This window comes from Salmo salar, chromosome 04 (assembly GCF_965601325.2).
Source record: "Salmo salar chromosome 04, fSalSal1, whole genome shotgun sequence".
Classification (NCBI taxonomy): Eukaryota; Metazoa; Chordata; class Actinopteri; order Salmoniformes; family Salmonidae; genus Salmo; species Salmo salar.
In genome coordinates, this window is record NC_138294.1 from 86,428,309 (window position 1) to 86,449,056 (window position 20,748).

Genomic DNA, 20,748 nt, shown 5'->3' on the forward strand with positions numbered 1-20,748 from the left:
TCCACAAAGACTAAATAACAGCTAGGCTACTTGAAAAATATGTACAATAACACTTGCAGAGAGCTTGACATCAGTCCAACTGTGCTCTACCAGTGTATTGTGAGACTATGTGACGTCGAGACTACTGTATAGTTTAACCTGCTCAAGAGGTTCCACTTGTAAAGACGCAAAGAAATGTGAGAGAATGATGACCAGTACCTGAATGAGAGCTATACATGTAGACAAACTTGGTCCATTTGTAGTGCTGGATCAGGGCAATGAGGGGCTCCTGAAGCTCCGGTCTGAGCTGGATGACAAACTGGTTGTTGGTTTCAATTGGGAAACTGGGTGTCACAAAGCAGACGTGGAGAGCCCCGCAGAACGACATGAGCATGTTCATGGTCTTCCTGTCATACAATCCAATGATGGCATAGACTCCTTTGGAAAACTGTGAACAAACTGTGGAGAGGAAAAGTAAAGAAGAGGAAAGGTGAACATGTTAGGTTTATGAGAGTTTCTGTTGATGCTGGTATTAAACCTTGGGTTGCACGGGCCTATTGCAACTTTCTGCCCTGTTTCTATAAAAGTACATCAGACCGGTCTGGAGAGGGTGGGAGAACATGGAAGGATGAGAGCTCCGAGGGGTCACAGTTCAACAACAGGGGGAAGACAATTGTTGATAAAGTGCTGGGGGTAAACAAGTTTAATTTTAAAAAACACATTTTGTATAATAAAACATGCAAACTGGATCAATAAATTAATAGATAAATAATTCAATAGTACATAATTGAAAATCACACCAAGGGATGAAGGGATTAAGTGGTACAAAGATAAGTGCTATGTTAAAGTGCTTGATATAATACAATTAAATATAAAAAACGACAAAACCAGATTGAGCAAATAAATACATTGTTTTTTATTGAACTTCCTCCTCATGTCGGTGGCCCCTCCGGCTCTCTTAATTAGGCCCTCACTAACTCCCACTGTCAATGCTTTATCCTCCTCTTTACCATTCATACCAAGTGGAGCCAAGGTCTTACATGTTGCTATCCACCTGGATTAGGGTTAGGGTTAGGGTTGGGGTAGGGTTAGGGTAGGGGTAGGGTAGGGTTGGGTAGGGTAGGGTTAGGGTAAGGGTAGTGTTAGGGTAGGGTTAGGTAGGGTATGGTTAGGGTTAGGGTAAGGGTAGTGTTAGGGTAGGGTTAGGGTAGGGTTAGAGTAAGGGTAACAGTTAGGGTAGGGTTACGGTAGTGTTAGGGTTAAGGTTAGGGTAGGGTGGGGTTAGGTTTGGGGTAGGGTTAGGGTAGGGTAGGGTTTGGGGTAGGGTTAGGGTAGGGTTAGGGTAGGGTTAGGGTTAGGGTAGGGTTGGGTTATGGTAGGGTTAGGTGGAGAGGAAAAGGAAAGAGGAGGAGATGTGATTTGATTTGATTGCCATAATGGGACCCATGTCGTCGTTAAAGTTATACTTTTGACTCATCTCTTCATGGAACATTCTTCCAAGTGTCTTGATTATCATCCAGGTACTTCCAGGTGCTTTTTGACAAACTTGAGTCAACTTTTTGGAGTGTAAGGGGACAATTATTTTTCACACAGGGGAATTGAGTGTTGTATAACTTTGTTAATTAAAAAAATAAAATAAGTATATCTTTTATTTGTAATTTGTAAACGCAGGTTCCCTTGATCTAATATTAGGTTTTGGTTGAAGATCTGATAACATTCAGTATAAAAAATATGCAAAAATCAAGAATATCAGAAAGGGGCAAATACTTTTTTTCACAGCACTGTATAAAACGGGTTATAAAAATAAATGCAGTGCTATTTGAATGAGAACAGTGAGAAGAGATGGGGTAATTGTCACATCAGGAATGCAACGCAGTGCCATGTTGGTGACAGCTATCTTTGCAACCATTCATTGATGCTCTTAATAAGGTGTTCTTTTTATCTCGTTCACGTCTCTATTTGTCTGTGTATATCTTTTCTTCCATTCCATAGTGAGGCTCAATCATTTCTGCACTGTCACTCATTGTGGCTTCTCTCTGCAAGTGGTTTGCTTGTTATCCGATAGAAGTCTCTTGTAGGGATCTGAAAAGACAGGAGCTGCTGCCATAAAAATTATATGATAAAGAACTGCAACAAAGGTGTGGTATACACACTGTCTATATCTTTAGAGAACGCTTTGATGTATATCACCTGCTAGCAAGTCATCTGCCTTTATTCATTTAGACATGGCTGTTTACCTGCTAACGAGTCATCTGCCTTTATTCATCTAGACATGGCTGTTCACCTGCTAGCGAGTCATCTGCCTTTATTCATCTAGACATGGCTGTTTACCTGCTAGCAAGTCAGCTGCCTTTATTCATCTAGACATGGCTGTTCACCTGCTAGCGAGTCATCTGCCTTTATTCATCTAGACATGGCTGTTTACCTGCTAGCGAGTCATCTGCCTTTATTCATCTAGACATGGCTGTTCAGTGAAGAAAGAAAACCAAAACAGTGATTCAAATCTACAAGAGGAAGACTTGATCTGGAGAACTGCTAAAAGTTTCTCTGTTGCACCTGTGTTTGCAGGGAGAACGCTTTGTTATTGTTTGAACTTCAAAAATAAACCTAATTGGAATTACTCATATTAAGCGGATTTGAATTTAGTTTGTTTCTGATTAAACAGATGTAGGATCTTAATTTGAGACAGTTTGTTACAGCGTACATTTTTTCCTGCATTAACAGGAAATGTGAATTATTATGTGGATTATAATTAATGGATATTTTTTGCAGGGATTGTACATTTTTGTTAAGGGGAAATCAAGTCTGAAATTTCAAAGTGGAAATTACAAACTTCAGAAGCCTTTTTAAACCTCAAATGCACTACAAGTTTTACATTTTTTTGGTGATCAAATTAAGATTCTGTATTTTGTGTAGATTTTATTAGTCTTTACTGTGTATGCTATGTTGTTCCTATCTAAATCACAACCACATTTATCCTTGTAACAGCCAGGGCCATTTTTCCTCCAATGCAAAAGATACCAGAAGTCTCTTTTATTATTTTCAAGATACACATCTTTCTCGCTAGGAGATACAAAGGCAATACAAGACTCGACAGTTCTTTTATATCCTTGTCCCCATGTACCTTTAATCTCTTTATCATTACCCTCCAGTGTATTTAAGTAGAGTATACTAGCTATAACAAATTCCTCCCACTGGGCACACCACGTAATTTCAACGTGGAGAATTGGGTAACATTTGGTTTGATACGTTGATCAATGAGATTACAATCTATTTTCACCCACTCAAAAAGACAGTCAAATGTTTGTTGAATTCCCAATCTGTTACCACAATGCTTCAACCATCTAAAAGTACAAGCAAATTCCAATGGAAAATCAATATCTGATTTTCGGTTTAGTTGTCAACTAAATGTGTTATCACTGTGCTTTCAAACATTTAAAAGCACAGCAAAGTTTAAATGGGAATACAATGTCAGATATTTTGTCAATTTATACAACACCTTAAAAGTGTTATGACTGTGCTTCATCTAATAGCAAAACCAAATAACCCTGGATTGAAATTTAGATTTTTTAAATACAGTTGAAGTCGGAAGTTTACTTACACTTAGGTTGGAGTCATTAAAACTTGTTTTTCAACCACTCCGCAAATTTCTTGTGAACAAACTATCGTTTTGGCAAGTTGGTTAGGACATCTACTTTGTGCATGACACAAATAATCTTTCCAACAATTGTTTACAGACAGATTTTTTCACTTATAATTTACTGTATCACAATTCCAGTGGTTCAGAAGTGTACATACACTAAGTTGACTGTGCCTTTAAACAGCTTGGAAAATTCCAGAAAATGATGTCATGGCTTTAGAAGCTTCTGATAGGCTAATTGACATAATTTGAGTCAATTGGAGGTGTACCTGTGGATGTATTTCAAGGCCTACCTTCAAACTCAGTGCCTCTTTGCTTGACATCATGGGAAAATCAAAAGAAATTAGTCAAGACCTCAGAATTTTTTTTAGACCTCCACAAGTCTGGTTCATCCTTGGGAGCAATTTCCAAACACCTGAAGGTACCACATTCATCTGTACAAACAATAGTACGCAAGAATAAACACCATGGGACCACGCAGCCGTCATACCGCTCAGGAAGGAGACGCGTTCTGTCTCCTAGAGATGAATGTACTTTGGTGAGAAAAGTGCACATCAATCCCAGAACAACAGCAAAGGACCTTGTGAAGATGCTGGAAGAAACAGGTACAAAAGTATCTATATCCACAGTAAAAAAGTGTCCTATATCGACATAACCTGAAAGGCCGCTCAGCAAGGAAGAAGCCACTGCTCCAAAACCGCCATGAAAAAGCCAGACTACGGTTTGCAACTGCACCTGGGGACAAAGATCGTACTTTTTGGAGAAATGTCCTCTGGTCTGACGAAACAAAAATAGAACTGTTTGGCCATAATGACCATCGGTGTTCGGAGGAAAAAGGGGGAGGCTTGCAAGCCGATGAACACCATCCCAACCGTGAAGCACGGGGGTGGCAGCATCATGTTGTGGGGGTGCTTTGCTGCAGGAGGGACTGGTGCACTTCAAAAAATAGATGGCATCATGAGGCAGGAAAATTATGTGGATATATTGAAGCAACATCTCAAGACATCAGTCAGGAAGTTAAAGCTTGGTCGCAAATGGGTCTTCCAAATGGACAATGACCCCAAGCATACCTCCAAAGTTGTGGCAAAATGGCTTAAGGACAACGAAGTCAAGGTATTGTAATGGCCATCACCAAGCCCTGACCTCATCCTATAGAAAATGTGTGGGCAGAACTGAAAAACCGTGTGCGAGCAAGGAGGCCTACAAACCTGACTCAGGTACACCAGCTCTGTCAGGAGGAATGGGCCAAAATTCACCCAACTTATTGTGGGAAGCTTGTGGAAGGCTACCCGAAACGTTTGACCCAAGTTAAACAATTTAAAGGCAATGCTTCCAAATACTAATTGAGTGTATGTAAACTTCTGACCCACTGGGAATGTGATGAAAGAAATAAAAGCTGAAATAAATAATTCTCTCTACTATTATTCTGACATTTCACTTCTTAAAATAAAGTTGTTATCCTAACTTAACTAAAACAGGGAATTATTTCTAGGATTAAATGTCAGGAATTGTGAAAAACTGAGTTTAAATGTATTTGGCTAAGGTGTATGTTAACTTCCGACTTCAACTGTACTTGATGCATGTGGTTGGTCATTGCAATTTGAGATTCTGCACAGATGATTGTAGCATTTGTGAAGATCTCCACAGACTTAGGACATTTGCATGCCATCTTGAACATGCACACTTTCTATGACTTCATAAGAAGACATTTATTGTTACAGTAACCTCAAAATGTGGCCAAGGATGTGTTACTCATTTTAAAGTTTAATAAATACACTGAGTGTTCAAAACATTATGAACACCTCCCTAAAATTACATTTCTCCCCTTTTGCCCTCAGAACAGCCTCAATTCAATGCCTTCCACGGGAATGCTGGTCCATGTTGACTCCAATGCTTCCCACAGGTGTATCAGGTTGGCTGGATGTCCTTTGGATGGTGGACCATTCTTGATACAAACGGGAAACTGTCGAGTGTGAAAAATCCGTCAACGTTGCAGTTCTCTACATAAATTGGTACGCCTGGCACCTACTACCATACCCTGTTCAAATGCACTTAAATATTTTGTCTTGCCTATTCACCCTCTGAATGGCACACACACACACACACACACACACACACAAAATCATGTCTCAATTGTCTCAAGGCTTTAAAAATCCTTCTTTAACCTGTCTCCTCCCCTTCATCTACACTGATTGAAGTGGATTTAACAAGTGACATCAATAAGGGATCATAGCTTTCACCTGGATTCACCTGGTCAGTCTACGTCATGGAAAGAGCAGGTGTTCTTATTGTTTTGTATATTCAGAATATATGTTTTGTCTATTTTTAGTTTAATCCTGGACTGAATTTAAACAATACATGTTGATTACTTCCCAAATGCCAAATTGGCCTAAATAGCCCCATTGATGATATATAATTGATAAAGTATGATTATATTTAATTTGCTCTGTTCAATTTACCCTTTGGAATGACTTTGACATGAATAGTGAATCCAGTAAGTGGAGGTTCTAAACACTCATTCTCATAATAGCACATTGGTAAATCAGTGGCAAATATCAAAGCTGGGCTTGTTTAAAATCCTGGATGGGAGACTAAAAGGATAGCTGTAGATAAATCAACTCTCCAGCAGGAGGTGCTGTTCAGTTTATTGTTATTTGGGGATTTTAGTGGATATTACGTTGATGATTTGATGTTGTTTCAAAGGTACACATTCAAGATATTTTACACAAGGTTTGTCTATGTTGAAAATTGGTTAACATGATGACATAATCATGTGGTTGACATTTCACAAAACAACAGTTCTGATGTATTTTCCACGGGTAGATTCCACGTCACAATGCGTTGACAAACGACATTGAAACAATGTTGATTGGATTGTGCTACATGGAGATTGTTTGCACCACAGCCTGCACTCAGCAGTGAGAAAAACAGCTTTTTCTCCTGGGGGGGGGGGGGCTTGGGAGATGCAGAACGCTCCGAAAGTGAATGATCCTCTCTGATTCTCTGGCTCCCCAGTGAAAACCAGCTGAGGGCAGCTGAGGCTCTCTCGTCTGGCAGCCTGCTCTCTAGCTGGTGAGATTTGCTTTGGCTACAGAGAGGATCAAATAAAGACTGTCCGTCCAGTTGGGACAGTCTTACGCAACCTTATCTTTGCGGAAGCACGCCGTGTTGACAACAGTGATAATGCATATTGACTTTTAAGAGCATCGAGACAAGTCACTTTTCCAGGCTAGAACTGGAGCCAGAGCTAATCATGAATCAGAGCCAGAGCTCAATACATTTCACTTCTTTGGCCTAAACTCAGGCTCTTTACGTGAATTGTAATAATGGTAATCCCCTCATGTTCTGCAGCCTTGGTACAAAAAATCTGATTTGTTACTGAGTTTATTGTGGTGAGATGTGGTGCTCTATCATTCTCACAACATATTAACCAAAGACTGTCATTAGAGCCAGATTACACCAGACTATACCTACATTATCATTAGAGTCAGATTACACCAGACTATACCTACATTATCATTAGAGTCAGATTACACCAGACTATACCTACCACTATCATTAGAGCCAGATTACACCAGACTATAGCTACATTATCATTAGAGCCAGATTACACCAGACTATACCTACCACTATCATTAGAGTCAGATTACACCAGACTATACCTACATTATCATTAGAGTCAGATTACACCAGACTATACCTACATTATCATTAGAGTCAGATTACACCAGACTATACCTACATTATCATTAGAGTCAGATTACACCAGACTATACCTACCACTATCATTAGAGCCAGATTACACCAGACTATAGCTACATTATCATTAGAGCCAGATTACACCAGACTATACCTGCATAATCATTAGAGCCAGATTACACCAGACTATACCTACACTATCATTAGAGTCAGATTACACCAGACTATACCTACATTATCATTAGAGCCAGATTACACCAGACTATACCTACACTATCATTAGAGCCAGATTACACCAGACTATACCTACATTATCATTAGAGTCAGATTACACCAGACTATAGCTACATTATCATTAGAGTCAGATTACACCAGACTATAGCTACATTATCATTAGAGCCAGATTACACCAGACTATACCTACACTATCATTAGTCAGATTACACCAGACTATACCTACATTATCATTAGAGCCAGATTACACCAGACATAGCTACACTATCATTAGTCAGATTACACCAGACTATACCTACATTATCATTAGAGCCAGATTACACCAGACTATACCTACATTATCATTAGTGCCAGATTACACCATTTTATAGCTACACTATCATTAGAGTCAGATTACACCAGACTATACCTACATTATCATTAGAGCCAGATTACACAATTGTATAGCTACACTATCATTAGAGTCAGATTACACCAGACTAAAACTTCACTATAATTATAGCTAGATTACACTATTTTATAGCTACACTATCGTTAGAGCCAGATTACACCAGAATATAGCTACACTACCATTAGAGCCAGATTACACCAGACTATAGCTACACTATCATTAGAGCCAGATTACACCAGACTATAGCTACATTATCATTAGAGACAGATTACACCAGGCTATTGTTACATTATCATTAGTGCCAAATAATACCAGACTATAGCTACACTATCATTAGCGCCAGATTACACCATTATTTAGCTACACTGTCATTAGAGTCAGATTACACCAGACTATTCCTACATTATCATTAGTGCCAGATTACACAATTTTATAGCTACACTATCATTAGAGCCAGATTACACCAGATTATAGCTACACTATCATTAGCGCCAGATTACACAATTTTATAGCTACACTATCATTAGAGCCAGATTACACCAGACTATAGCTACACTATCATTAGAGCCAGATTACACCAGACTATAGCTACACTATCATTAGAGCCAGATTACACCAGATTACGCTAGCCCCCCATTCTGCCTAGTAAGTCGTTGCTTCCTAGATGCATCAAGGAGCAAAAATATGTTAGCAGGATGCTAGATACTCTAGTGCAGACAGTATCATCAGTGGGGGAGAGAGTTTCGAGTGACAGACACAGCATTTGATTTGATTTTAGTGATGGACAGGACTTGCAGGAAGTATGTAGCCTATTGATTCCTTGTTGATGAATAAATAAAACAAAAGTGTTACACCAGACTAAAGCTTCACTATCATTATAGCTAGATTACACTATTTTATAGCTAAATTGGTGGTTGAAGATATCCTTCTAGTGGTCTGGTGGCTGTGCTTTGGCAAAGTGGGTGGGGTTATATCCTGCCTGTTTGGCCCTGTCTGGGGGTATCATCGGATGGGGCCAGTGTCACCTGACCCCTGCTGTCTCAGCCTCCAGTATTTATGCTGCAGTAGTTTATGTGTCGGGGGGCTAGGGTCAGTCTGTTATATCTGGAGTATTTCTCCAGTGTCCTGTGTGAATTTAAGTGTGCTCTCTCTAATTCTTTCTTTCTTTCCTTCTCTCTCTTGGGGGACCTGAGCCCTAGGACCATGCCTCAGGACTACCTGGCATGATGACTCCTTGCTGTCCCCAGTCCACCTGACCGTGCTGCTGCTCCAGTTTCAACTGTTCTGCCTGTGGCTATGGAACCCTGACCTGTTCACCGGACGTGCTACCTGTCCCAAACCTTCTGTTTTCAACTCTCTAGAGACAGCAGGAGTGGCAATGATTGGCTATGAAAAGCCAACTGACATTTACTCCTGAGGTGCTGACCTGTTGCACCCTCGACAACTACTGTGATTATTATTATTTGACCATGCTGGTCATTTATGAACATTTGAACATCTTGGCCATGTTCTGTTATAATCTCCACCCGACACAGCAAGAAGAGGACTGGCCACCCCTCATAGCCTGGTCTTTCTAGGGAGTTTTTCCTAGCCACCGTGCTTCAACATGTCACGGCTGTGATAAGGAGCGGACCAAGATGCAGCGTTTGTGTTCCACATATTTATTTTAACCGTGAAACGTGATGCAATACATAAATACTTTAACTAACAAAAACAACAAACCGTGACGCAGAGAGGATTACACACTACTCACAAGATAATCACCCACAAACAACATGAAGAAACACCCCTACTAAATATGACCTCCAATTAGAGGCAACGAGGACCAGCTGCCTCCAATTTGAGGTCAACCCAATAAACCCCAACATAGAAATAGACAAACTAGAACTACAACATAGAAATAGAAAACAGAACACAAAAACACATCAACACCCCCTGTCACGCCCTGACCACTCAACCATAGAAAATAACAACTTATTATGGTCAGGACGTGACAGTACCCCCGACCCCCCCCAAAGGTGCAGACTCCGAATGCAAACACAACAAAATAAATAAATAACCCCCCGCCCCCCCCCAAAAAAAAAAACACATAGGGAGGGTAGGGTGGCTGAAAAATGTCTATGGCGGCGGCTCAGGTTCCGGCCGTACTACCCCCACCGCCCGCTGATCCCCCCGCTTCTGTTTGTCCGGAGGAACCAGATCATGGATCATCGTCGGAGGCTTCGGACCGCCAACCGCCGCTGAAGACTCTGGGCTAAAAGCCGCCACTGAAGACGCTGGGTTGCAGACCACTGCTGAAGGCTCTGGGTTGCAGACCACCGCTGAAGGCTCTGGGTTGCAGACCGCCGCTGAAGGCTCTGGGTTGCAGACCGCTGCTGAAGGCTCTGGGTTGCAGACCGCCGCTGAAGGCTCTGGGTTGCAGACCGCCGCTGAAGGCTCTGGGTTGCAGACCGCCGCTGAAGGCTCTGGGTTGGAGAGCATCGCTGGAGGCTCCTGGCTGAGGAGCGTCGTTGGGGGCCGAGTGCTCACAGCAGGCACTGGCTGTACCGGGTTATGGATGCACACTGGAGGGAGAGTGCGTGGAGCAGGAATCGGTCTCACCGGACTGGGAAGACGCACTAATGGCCGAGTGCTCACAGCAGGCACTGGCTGTACCGGGTTATGGATGCGCACTGGAGGCCTGATGCGTGGGACTGGCATAGGAGGCGCAAGACTAGTAACACGCACCTCAGGGCGAGTGCGGGGAGCAGGAACAGGATGCCCCGGACTGGTCAGGCGCACTGGAGGCCTGATGCGTGGGGCTGGCTTAGGAGGCGCCAGACTAGTAACATGCACCTCAGGGCTAGTGCGGGGAGCAGGAACAGGATGCCCCGGACTGGTTAGGCGCACTGGAGGCCTGATGCGTGGGACTGGCATTGGAGGCGCCAGACTAGTAACACGCACCTCAGGGCTAGTGCGAGGAGGAGGCACAGGACGTACTGGGCTCCGGAGGCACACCGGAGGTCTGGAGTTTAGAGCTGGCACACCCCGTCCTGGCTGAATGGTGATTTGCGCCAAGCAAGGGCGGAGCGCCAGCACAGGACGAACTGGGCTGTGCTGGTGAAAGGGGGGTACCGTGCGTAGAGCAGGCGCAGGATAACCTGGACCGAAGAGACGCACTGGAGACCAGATACGCTGAACCGGCACACATCTACCTGGCTGACGGACAACTCTCGCATGGCAACGGTGAGGAGCTTGCACCGAGCGCACCGGGCTGTGAGTGCGCACTGGCGACACAGTGCGCACCACCGCATAACAAGGTGCTTGCTCGGTCACTCGCTCCCCACGGTAAGCACAGGGAGTTGGCTCAGGTCTTAAAACCACCCCAGCAAATCTGCCCGTGTGCCCCCCCCCCAAAAAAATGTTGAGTGCTGCCTCTCGTGCTTCCTTCGTTGGGCTAGCTCCTCGTAATGTCGCCGTTCCTCCCTCGCTGTCTCCACCTGCTTCCATGGCAGGGTCTTGTCCCCTGCCATTACCTCCTCCCATGTCCAGGACGTCCTCCATTCCATCCTTTCCCTGGCCCAGGATCCATTGCTCCTCCTGGGCACGCTGCTTAATCCAATCCTCCTGCTGCTCCCTTCCACGCTGCTTGGTCCTTCGGTGGTGGGTGATTCTGTCACGGCTGTGATAAGGAGCGGACCAAGATGCAGCGTTTGTGTTCCACATATTTATTTTAACCGTGAAACGTGATGCAATACATAAATACTTTAACTAACAAAAACAACAAACCGTGACGCAGAGAGGATTACACACTACTCACAAGATAATCACCCACAAACAACATGAAGAAACACCCCTACTAAATATGACCTCCAATTAGAGGCAACGAGGACCAGCTGCCTCCAATTTGAGGTCAACACAATAAACCCCAACATAGAAATGGACAAACTAGAACTACAACATAGAAATAGAAAACAGAACACAAAAACACATCAACACCCCCTGTCATGCCCTGACCACTCTACCATAGAAAATAACAACTTATTATGGTCAGGATGTGACACAACACCTGCATTGCTTGCTGTTTGGGGTTTTAGGCTGGGTTTCTGAACAGCACTTTGAGATATCAGCTGATGCAAGAAGGGCTATATAAATACATTTGATTTGATTTGATTTGTTGTTTCTCTGTAATACTAGCAACCAATTAGGCTTGGAGTTGGCTTCAGCTAGTCAGCTACATAAATTCCCAATCTCATAACTAACTACCAAGCTATTTCAGGCTTTCAATCAAGTTAAAGTAGCTTGTCTAACTATCTTAGCTGTCATGCCTGCTGGCAAGGTTGCTAAACTTTAGAGAATACTAAAATCTCTTTAATTATTGGTTTATGATGCTATATACCAGTGTGGCAGTTGTACTAAACTCCTAAGGCTTAAAAGTTCATTATTAATTAAATTGATAATTGAACAGGTAATGAGGTATGCTTAGATAACCTACGCAAAATGTTGTAACTTTTTTTTTATATAGAATTAGGCATAATAATTATGTCTCTAGATTGCAGGCAAAAGCTGTTTCAGGTGTTTGAAAAATTCTAAATTCTCTGACTTCCAAAAGGGGCAAAGCCCCCCGTCCGACCACCCCACCCTCTATCGTGCCCCCTCTAATATAATGGGTGCATAATTCATGGGAATTTATAACTAATGGGCAACTTTGTAGGGGTTGATACATTTTTCTTCAGGGAAAATCAAGTCTGAAATTTCAAAATGGAAATTACAGACATCAGAAGCCTTTTCAAACCTCAAATACCAAGGTTATTATAGTAAACTAAAACTGAAACTAATACAAAAACTGAAATAAAATAATTAACAAACCTGTTTGAAAAAGTAAAACTATACTGAAACAATTATATTTGACTCCAAAACGAACTAAAATAAAAACCCTCATGAATTATGTTCAATTTTAGTTTTTTTCCTAAACTTTGGGAAAAAATCTAATGGGGTTTTCAACTGAGTTTTGGGGGTATTTTCAAACTACTGAATCTGGTGTGTAAATGCTGCCAGTAGAGAGTGATGTTTCAAATAGGGCTATCTTGTGCATCACTATCACTAGCTAAACCGGGATAAAACAGCTAGGCAGCTAACTTGATTCTTCTCACAAGTTAAAAGGCATTGGATTGGTGTAAACCCCTATACATCACTGGTGTAAACATGGGCGAGAGAGAGAGTTTCCTTCAACCATATTTTTGCACCAGTCTTTTAAATCCAAGTCACATTGAGATTGACTTTATTATTTAAACCTAACCTAACCTGTGATCTGACCCATCACTGTATGTATTGCTGCCCCCCAGTTGTAAGAAGTGAAATCTCCCCCCAATAAACAAAAACACTATACAGCACAATGTCTCCTATCCTCCCAGGTATGCTTTACTGTATGTCCCTACCGCTATAAATGAAACTAAAAACGCATTAGAAATATTTGTATACAACTATAACTAAATAAAAACTAGCAATTCAGGTCTAAAAAAAAATGATTTAAAAAAATGTTTTTTTACATATTAAAACACATATCTATTATAACCTTGATACAGACCTAGTCAGTTAATGTGCTGCATTCCCCCTCTAGCTCACATCACTACAGAGGTCTGGAATATTGCCACCAGCCATACTATGTATAGCCAAAGACTTAAAGAGGTCATATACTTTAACAGTTTACGCTGAGCAGACTGAAGAAACAGACAGGATATCTGAACAACCTAGCACTCCAGAGACCAGCTGTCCTCGTCATGTCCTCTCTGGCCTTGGTCCTGTTCCTGTCGGCAAATTCTATCAAGCTAATGAGATATCTGTCACATACAATCAACACAGAAACACCCTAAAACCAACCTATTCCACATACAGAGGGATAAATGCCCAAGTGTGACAGCACTTTATTTCTAAATAACCCAGAGCTGCTAATAGTTGCTACAGGGCCTGCAGCTGGTCCTAGATTCAAACACGATGCCTCACAATCTGTAGGTGCTATGTGATTCAGAACCTTTAGTGAGTGTTCTAATAACAACAACAACAATAACAATAATAATAACAATAACAGCAACAATAATAATATTAACAATAATAATAATAATAATAATAATAACAATAATAACAATAATAAAAACAATAGCAATAACAACAATAATAATAACAATAACAACAACAATAATAATAATAACAATAACAACAATAATAGTAGCAATAATAATAATAATAATAATAATAACAATCATAATAATAATAATAATACCTATAACATGTATAATAACAATAACAACAATAATAGTAGCAATAATAATAATAATAATAATAATAACAATAATAATAATAATAATAATACCTATAACATGTATAATAACAATAACAACAATAATAATAATAACAATAATAACGATAACAATAATAATAATAACAACAACAATCATAATAACAATAATAATAATAACAATAACAACAATACTACTACTACTACTACTACTAATAATAATAATAATAATACAAATACTACTCCTACTACTAATAATAATACATTGTATATAGCAGATGCCATTCAGGACACTCAAGGACACCTTTCATTAAAAGGCAGTGCGTGGAGAAAGACTGTCAGGAATGACTGTTAGTTATAAAGCCCCTGGGAAGGAGGGAAGGGGAGATGGAGAGAGGCTTCCTGTTCTCCATGTGTATAATATAAACCCTGCTATCATCACGCAGGCTCTTGTGGGGCTGTGGTTGAGTGACATGACTGGGACATCTGGCCTGGCTGCATGTCACCATTGTGAAGGAGGTGACATGAGTTGGGAGGATGACCACAAGCAATCTCTGACCGATGAAACACACTGGACAACCTGGCACAAGAATGACGTGCTACTAGTGTGGGTCAGTGAATAGGGGCCGGACTGAATTTATTTGTGCATGTCTCTTACTGCTGGAATGCATAGTCCTACGCATGTATTGAAAAAAAACACTGTTCCCCCCCCCCAAAAAAAAATACAAGGCTCCTATATGCTCAAACTGTTACCATATGCTCAAACTGAGAAAGACTGACTGTATACAGGCAAATTGGAATTGCACTTGTGAAGGATTAGACCAGATGTCCTCTTCATGTGAATCCTACACACGCACGCACACACACACACACACAAACACGCGTGCACACACACACACACACACACACACACACACACACACACACACACACACACACACACACACACACACACACACACACACACACACACACACACACACACACACACACACACACACACACACACACATTCATATTCATAATTTGACAACATGGTCACTTTGTTTTATCCAGACATATTGTGCATGAATTCCCTTGGACCTCGTGAGTTACCACAATCAATTGCTTTTATAGGCATAAACAATGAGGTGCCTTTGTTTAGAATCAATGTAAAAATGCTGCTGCTGCACCAGCCACATGTCAGTCATTCATCAATACTCTAGCCACACCTTTAGGCAGGAGGCAATGATTTTTATTTTTATTTCACCTTTATTTAACAAGGTAGGCTAGTTGAGAACAAGTTCTCATTTACAACTGCGACCTGGCCAAGATAAAGCAAAGCAGTGCGACAAAAACAACAACACAGAGTTACACATAAACAAACGTACAGTCAATAACACAATAGAAAAATCTATGTACAGTGTGTTGAAAATGTAGAAGAGTAGTGAGGTAGGTAATAAATAGGCCCTAGAGGTGAAAATAAATAGAATTTAGCATTAATACTGGAGTGATAGATGTGCAGATGATGAAGTGCAAGTAGAGATACTGGGGTGTAAAAGAGCAAGAGGATAAATAACAATATGGGGATGAGGTAGTTGGGTGGGCTATATCCAGACTGGCTGTGTACAGGTACAGTGATCGGTAAGGTGCTCAGACAGCTGATGCTTAAAGTTAGAGAGGGAGATATAAGACTCCAGCTTCAGAGATTTTTGCAATATGTTCCAGTCATTGGCAGCAGAGAACTGGAAGGAAAGGCGGCCAAAGGAAGTGTTGGCTTTGGTGATGACCAGTGCAATATACCTACTGGAGAGCATGCTACGCGAATGTATGGCACACAATAGAGAGACAGTAGTCTGAGACTAACAATAATACAAATCACCCAAACTATAGGAGCAGGCCAGGAGGTTAAGGCCACACAGTATCTATGCCTGGAGTGCAGCACATGTGCACTGTAGAGGGCAACAACATGTATCCTTCGATGCCTTTACCCTTGAGGGATGGGCCGTGCCATGCCCACTGCTCTCCCCAGCTGGACAACACCACAGGCTCCCGCTGGACAACACCACAGGCGCCGGCTGGACAACACCACAGGCTCTAGCTGGACAACACCACAGGCTCCCGCTGGACAACACCACAGGCTCCGCTGGACAACACCACAGGCTCCCGCTGGACAACACCACAGCCTCCCGCTGGACAACACCAAAAGGCTCTGGCTGGACAACACCACAGGCTCCCGCTGGACAACACCACAGGCTCCCGCAGGACAACACCACAGGCTCTGGCTGGACACCACAGCCTCCCGTGGACAACACCACAGGCTCTGGCTGGACAACACCACAGGCTCTGGCTGGACAACAACACAGGCTCCCGCTGGACAACACCACAGGCTCCCGCTGGACAACACCACAGGCTCCCGCTGGACAACACCACAGCCTCCCGCTGGACAACACCACAGGCTCCCGCTGGACAACACCACAGGCTCCCGCTGGACAACACCTCAGGCTCCCACTGGAAAACACCACAGGCTCTGGCTGGACAACACCACAGCCTCCCGCTGGACAACACCACAGGCTCCCGCTGGACAAAACCACAGGCTCTGGCTGGACAACACCACAGCCTCCCCCTGGACAGCACCACAGCCTCCCGCTGGACAACACCACAGGCTCCCGCTGGACAACACCACAGGCTCTGACTGGACAACACCACAGCCTCCCGCTGGACAACACCACAGGCTCCCGCCGGACAACACCACAGCCTCCCGCTGGACAACACTACAGGCTCCCGCTGAACAACAGCACAGGCTCTGACTGGACAACACCACAGGCTCTAGCTGGACAACACCACAGGCTCCCGCTGGACAACACCACAGGCTCCCGCTGGACAACACCTCAGGCTCCCACTGGAAAACACCACAGGCTCTGGCTGGACAACACCACAGCCTCCCGCTGGACAACACCACAGGCTCCCGCTGGACAAAACCACAGGCTCTGGCTGGACAACACCACAGCCTCCCCCTGGACAGCACCACAGCCTCCCGCTGGACAACACCACAGGCTCCCGCTGGACAACACCACAGGCTCTGACTGGACAACACCACAGCCTCCCGCTGGACAACACCACAGGCTCCCGCCGGACAACACCACAGCCTCCCGCTGGACAACACTACAGGCTCCCGCTGAACAACACCACAGGCTCTGACTGGACAACACCACAGCCTCCCGCTGGACAACACCACAGGCTCCCGCCGGACAACACCACAGGCTCCCGCTGGACAACACCACAGGCTCCCGCTGGAGAACACCACAGGCTCTGGCTGGACAACACAGGCTCTAGCTGGACAACACCACAGGCTCCCGCTGGACAACGTCACAGCCTCCCGCTGGACAACACCACAGCCTCCCGTTGGACAACACCACAGGCTCCCCCTGGACAGCACCACAGCCTCCCGCTGGACAACACCACAGCCTCCCCCTGGACAGCACCACAGCCTCCCGCTGGACAACACCACAGGCTCCCGCTGGACAACACCACAGGCTCTGACTGGACAACACCACAGCCTCCCGCTGGACAACACCACAGGCTCCCGCCGGACAACACCACAGCCTCCCGCTGGACAACACTACAGGCTCCCGCTGAACAACACCACAGGCTCTGACTGGACAACACCACAGGCTCTAGCTGGACAACACCACAGGCTCCCGCTGGACAACACCACAGGCTCCCGCTGGACAACACCTCAGGCTCCCACTGGAAAACACCACAGGCTCTGGCTGGACAACACCACAGCCTCCCGCTGGACAACACCACAGGCTCCCGCTGGACAAAACCACAGGCTCTGGCTGGACAACACCAGAAGCCTCCCCCTGGACAGCACCACAGCCTCCCGCTGGACACACCACAGGCTCCCGCTGGACAACACCACAGGCTCTGACTGGCCAACACCACAGCCTCCCGCTGGACAACACCACATGCTCCCGCCGGACAACACCACAGCCTCCCGCTGGACAACACTACAGGCTCCCGCTGAACAACACCACAGGCTCTGACTGGACAACACCACAGCCTCCCGCTGGACAACACCACAGGCTCCCGCCGGAAAACACCACAGGCTCCCGCTGGACAACACCACAGGCTCCCGCTGGAGAACACCACAGGCTCTGGCTGGACAACACAGGCTCTAGCTGGACAACACCACAGGCTCCCGCTGGACAACGTCACAGCCTCCCGCTGGACAACACCACAGCCTCCCGTTGGACAACACCACAGGCTCCCCCTGGACAGCACCACAGCCTCCCGCTGGACAACACCACAGGCTCCCGCTGGACAACACCACAGGCTCCGGCTGGACAACACCACAGGCTCCCGCTGGACAACACCACAGCCTCCCGCTGGACAACACCACAGGCTCCCGCTGGACAACACCACAGGCTCCCGCTGGACAACACCACAGCCTCCCGCTGGACAACACCACAGGCTCCCGCTGGACAACACCACAGGCCCCCGCTGGACAACACCACAGGCCCCCGCTGGACAACACCACAGGCTCCCGCTGGACAACACCACAGCCTCCCGCTGGACAACACCACAGGCTCCCGCTGGACAACACCACAGCCTCCCGCTGGACAACACCACAGCCTCCCGCTGGACAACACCACAGGCTCCCCCTGGACAGCACCACAGCCTCCCGCTGGACAACACCACAGGCTCCCGCTGGACAACACCACAGGCTCCGGCTGGACAACACCACAGGCTCGCGCTGGACAACACCACAGCCTCCCGCTGGACAACACCACAGGCTCCCGCTGGACAACACCACAGGCTCCCGCTGGACAACACCACAGCCTCCCGCTGGACAACACCACAGGCTCCCGCTGGACAACACCACAGGCCCCCGCTGGACAACACCACAGGCCCCCGCTGGACAACACCACAGGCTCCCGCAGGACAACACCACAGCCTCCCGCTGGACAACACCACAGGCTCCCGCTGGACAACACCACAGGCTCCCGCTGGACAACACCACAGTCTCCCACTGGACAACACCACAGGCTCTGGCTGGACAACACCACAGGCTCCCGCTGGACAACACCACAGGCTCCCGCTGGACAACACCACAGGCTCCCGCTGGACAACACCACAGCCTCCCGCTGGACAACACCACAGGCTCCCGCTGGACAACACCACAGGCTCCCGCTGGACAACACCACAGTCTCCCACTGGACAACACCACAGGCTCTGGCTGGACAACACCACAGGCTCCCGCTGGACAACACCACAGGCTCCCGCTGGACAACACCACAGGCTCCCGCTGGACAACACCACAGGCTCTGGCTCCTGATCAAGAATGCTGCTCCCACAGAATCACATTCTTGTCATTTTCTACCAACTGACAACCCACTTGGAACACAGTGGTTGAATTAACATTGTTTCAATGTGATTTGTCAACGTATTGTGACGTGGAATCAACGAGGAAAACAAAAGTTATCAACCAGTACTGTTTTCATCTCATTTCAACCTGTGTTTTAAACATTGAAATTAGGGTAAATCTTCAACTTAAATAGATTGATTTAACCTGACTATCGGGTTGTTACATCAATCTAATGTCAACACAATCATCAGAACTATGTATAAGTTCAAAATTCATTGAACATTTCACATAGAAACGTCAATAATCTTTTTCATCCTATATTCAATATACAGTATTTTGGGTGACTGAAATTATGTTGAATTTCATATTTGATTAAACATATGTTATTTACCTTGTTTCAATTTTGATATTAAAATGGTATGTTTGAATCAACATCATTGTTCCAACATCATGCCATAAATAAAGAGGTATATTGAAATCAAATCTGAAGCCACAGTCCAACAATTACTTCCTGAACACTGACTCCTACTGGTATAAAGAGGGGTAATGCACTGCAGTGAGAATACCTCTACCATACAGATATAATAGTACCTCTACATACACTGCTTAGCTTTGGGAACAAGGGAAAGGGGGATAGCTAGTCAGTTGTACAACGGAATGCCTTCAACTGAAATGTGTCTTCTGCATTTTATATATATATTTTTTTTTATTTATTTAACCTTTATTTAACTAGGCAAATCAGTTAAGAACAAATTATTATTTACAATGAAGGCCTACCAAAAGGCAAAGGCCTCCTGCGGGGACGGGGGCTGGGATAAAAAAAAATACAATAAATACAATATAAATATAGGACAAAACACACATCACAACAAGAGAGACAACACAACACTACATAAAGATAGACCTAAGATAACACCATAGCAAGGCAGCAACACATGACAACAACATGGTAGCAACACAGCATGGTAGCAACACAACATAACAACAACATGGTAGCAACACAACATGACAACAACATGGTAGCAACACAACATGACAACAACATGGCAGCAACACAACATGGTAGCAGCACAAAACATGGTACAAACATTATTGGTTACAGACAACAGCACAAAGGGCAAGAAGGTAGAGACGACAATACATCACACAAACCAGCCACAACTGTCTGTAAGAGTGTCCAT

General features: G+C 44.6%; 1 protein-coding gene across 3 annotated transcripts in view; it reads right to left on the minus strand.

Moving 5' to 3' along the window:
• gria1b (glutamate receptor, ionotropic, AMPA 1b) overlaps nucleotides 1-20,748 on the minus strand; it is a 101,805-nt gene that overhangs the window by 68,424 nt on the left and 12,633 nt on the right. For all 3 annotated transcript variants that reach the window (XM_014198174.3, XM_014198173.3, XM_014198175.3), the window contains exon 3: nucleotides 199-438. In XM_014198174.3, the coding sequence (XP_014053649.1) occupies nucleotides 199-438 (240 nt within the window). The remainder of the gene's footprint in view (nucleotides 1-198; nucleotides 439-20,748) is intronic.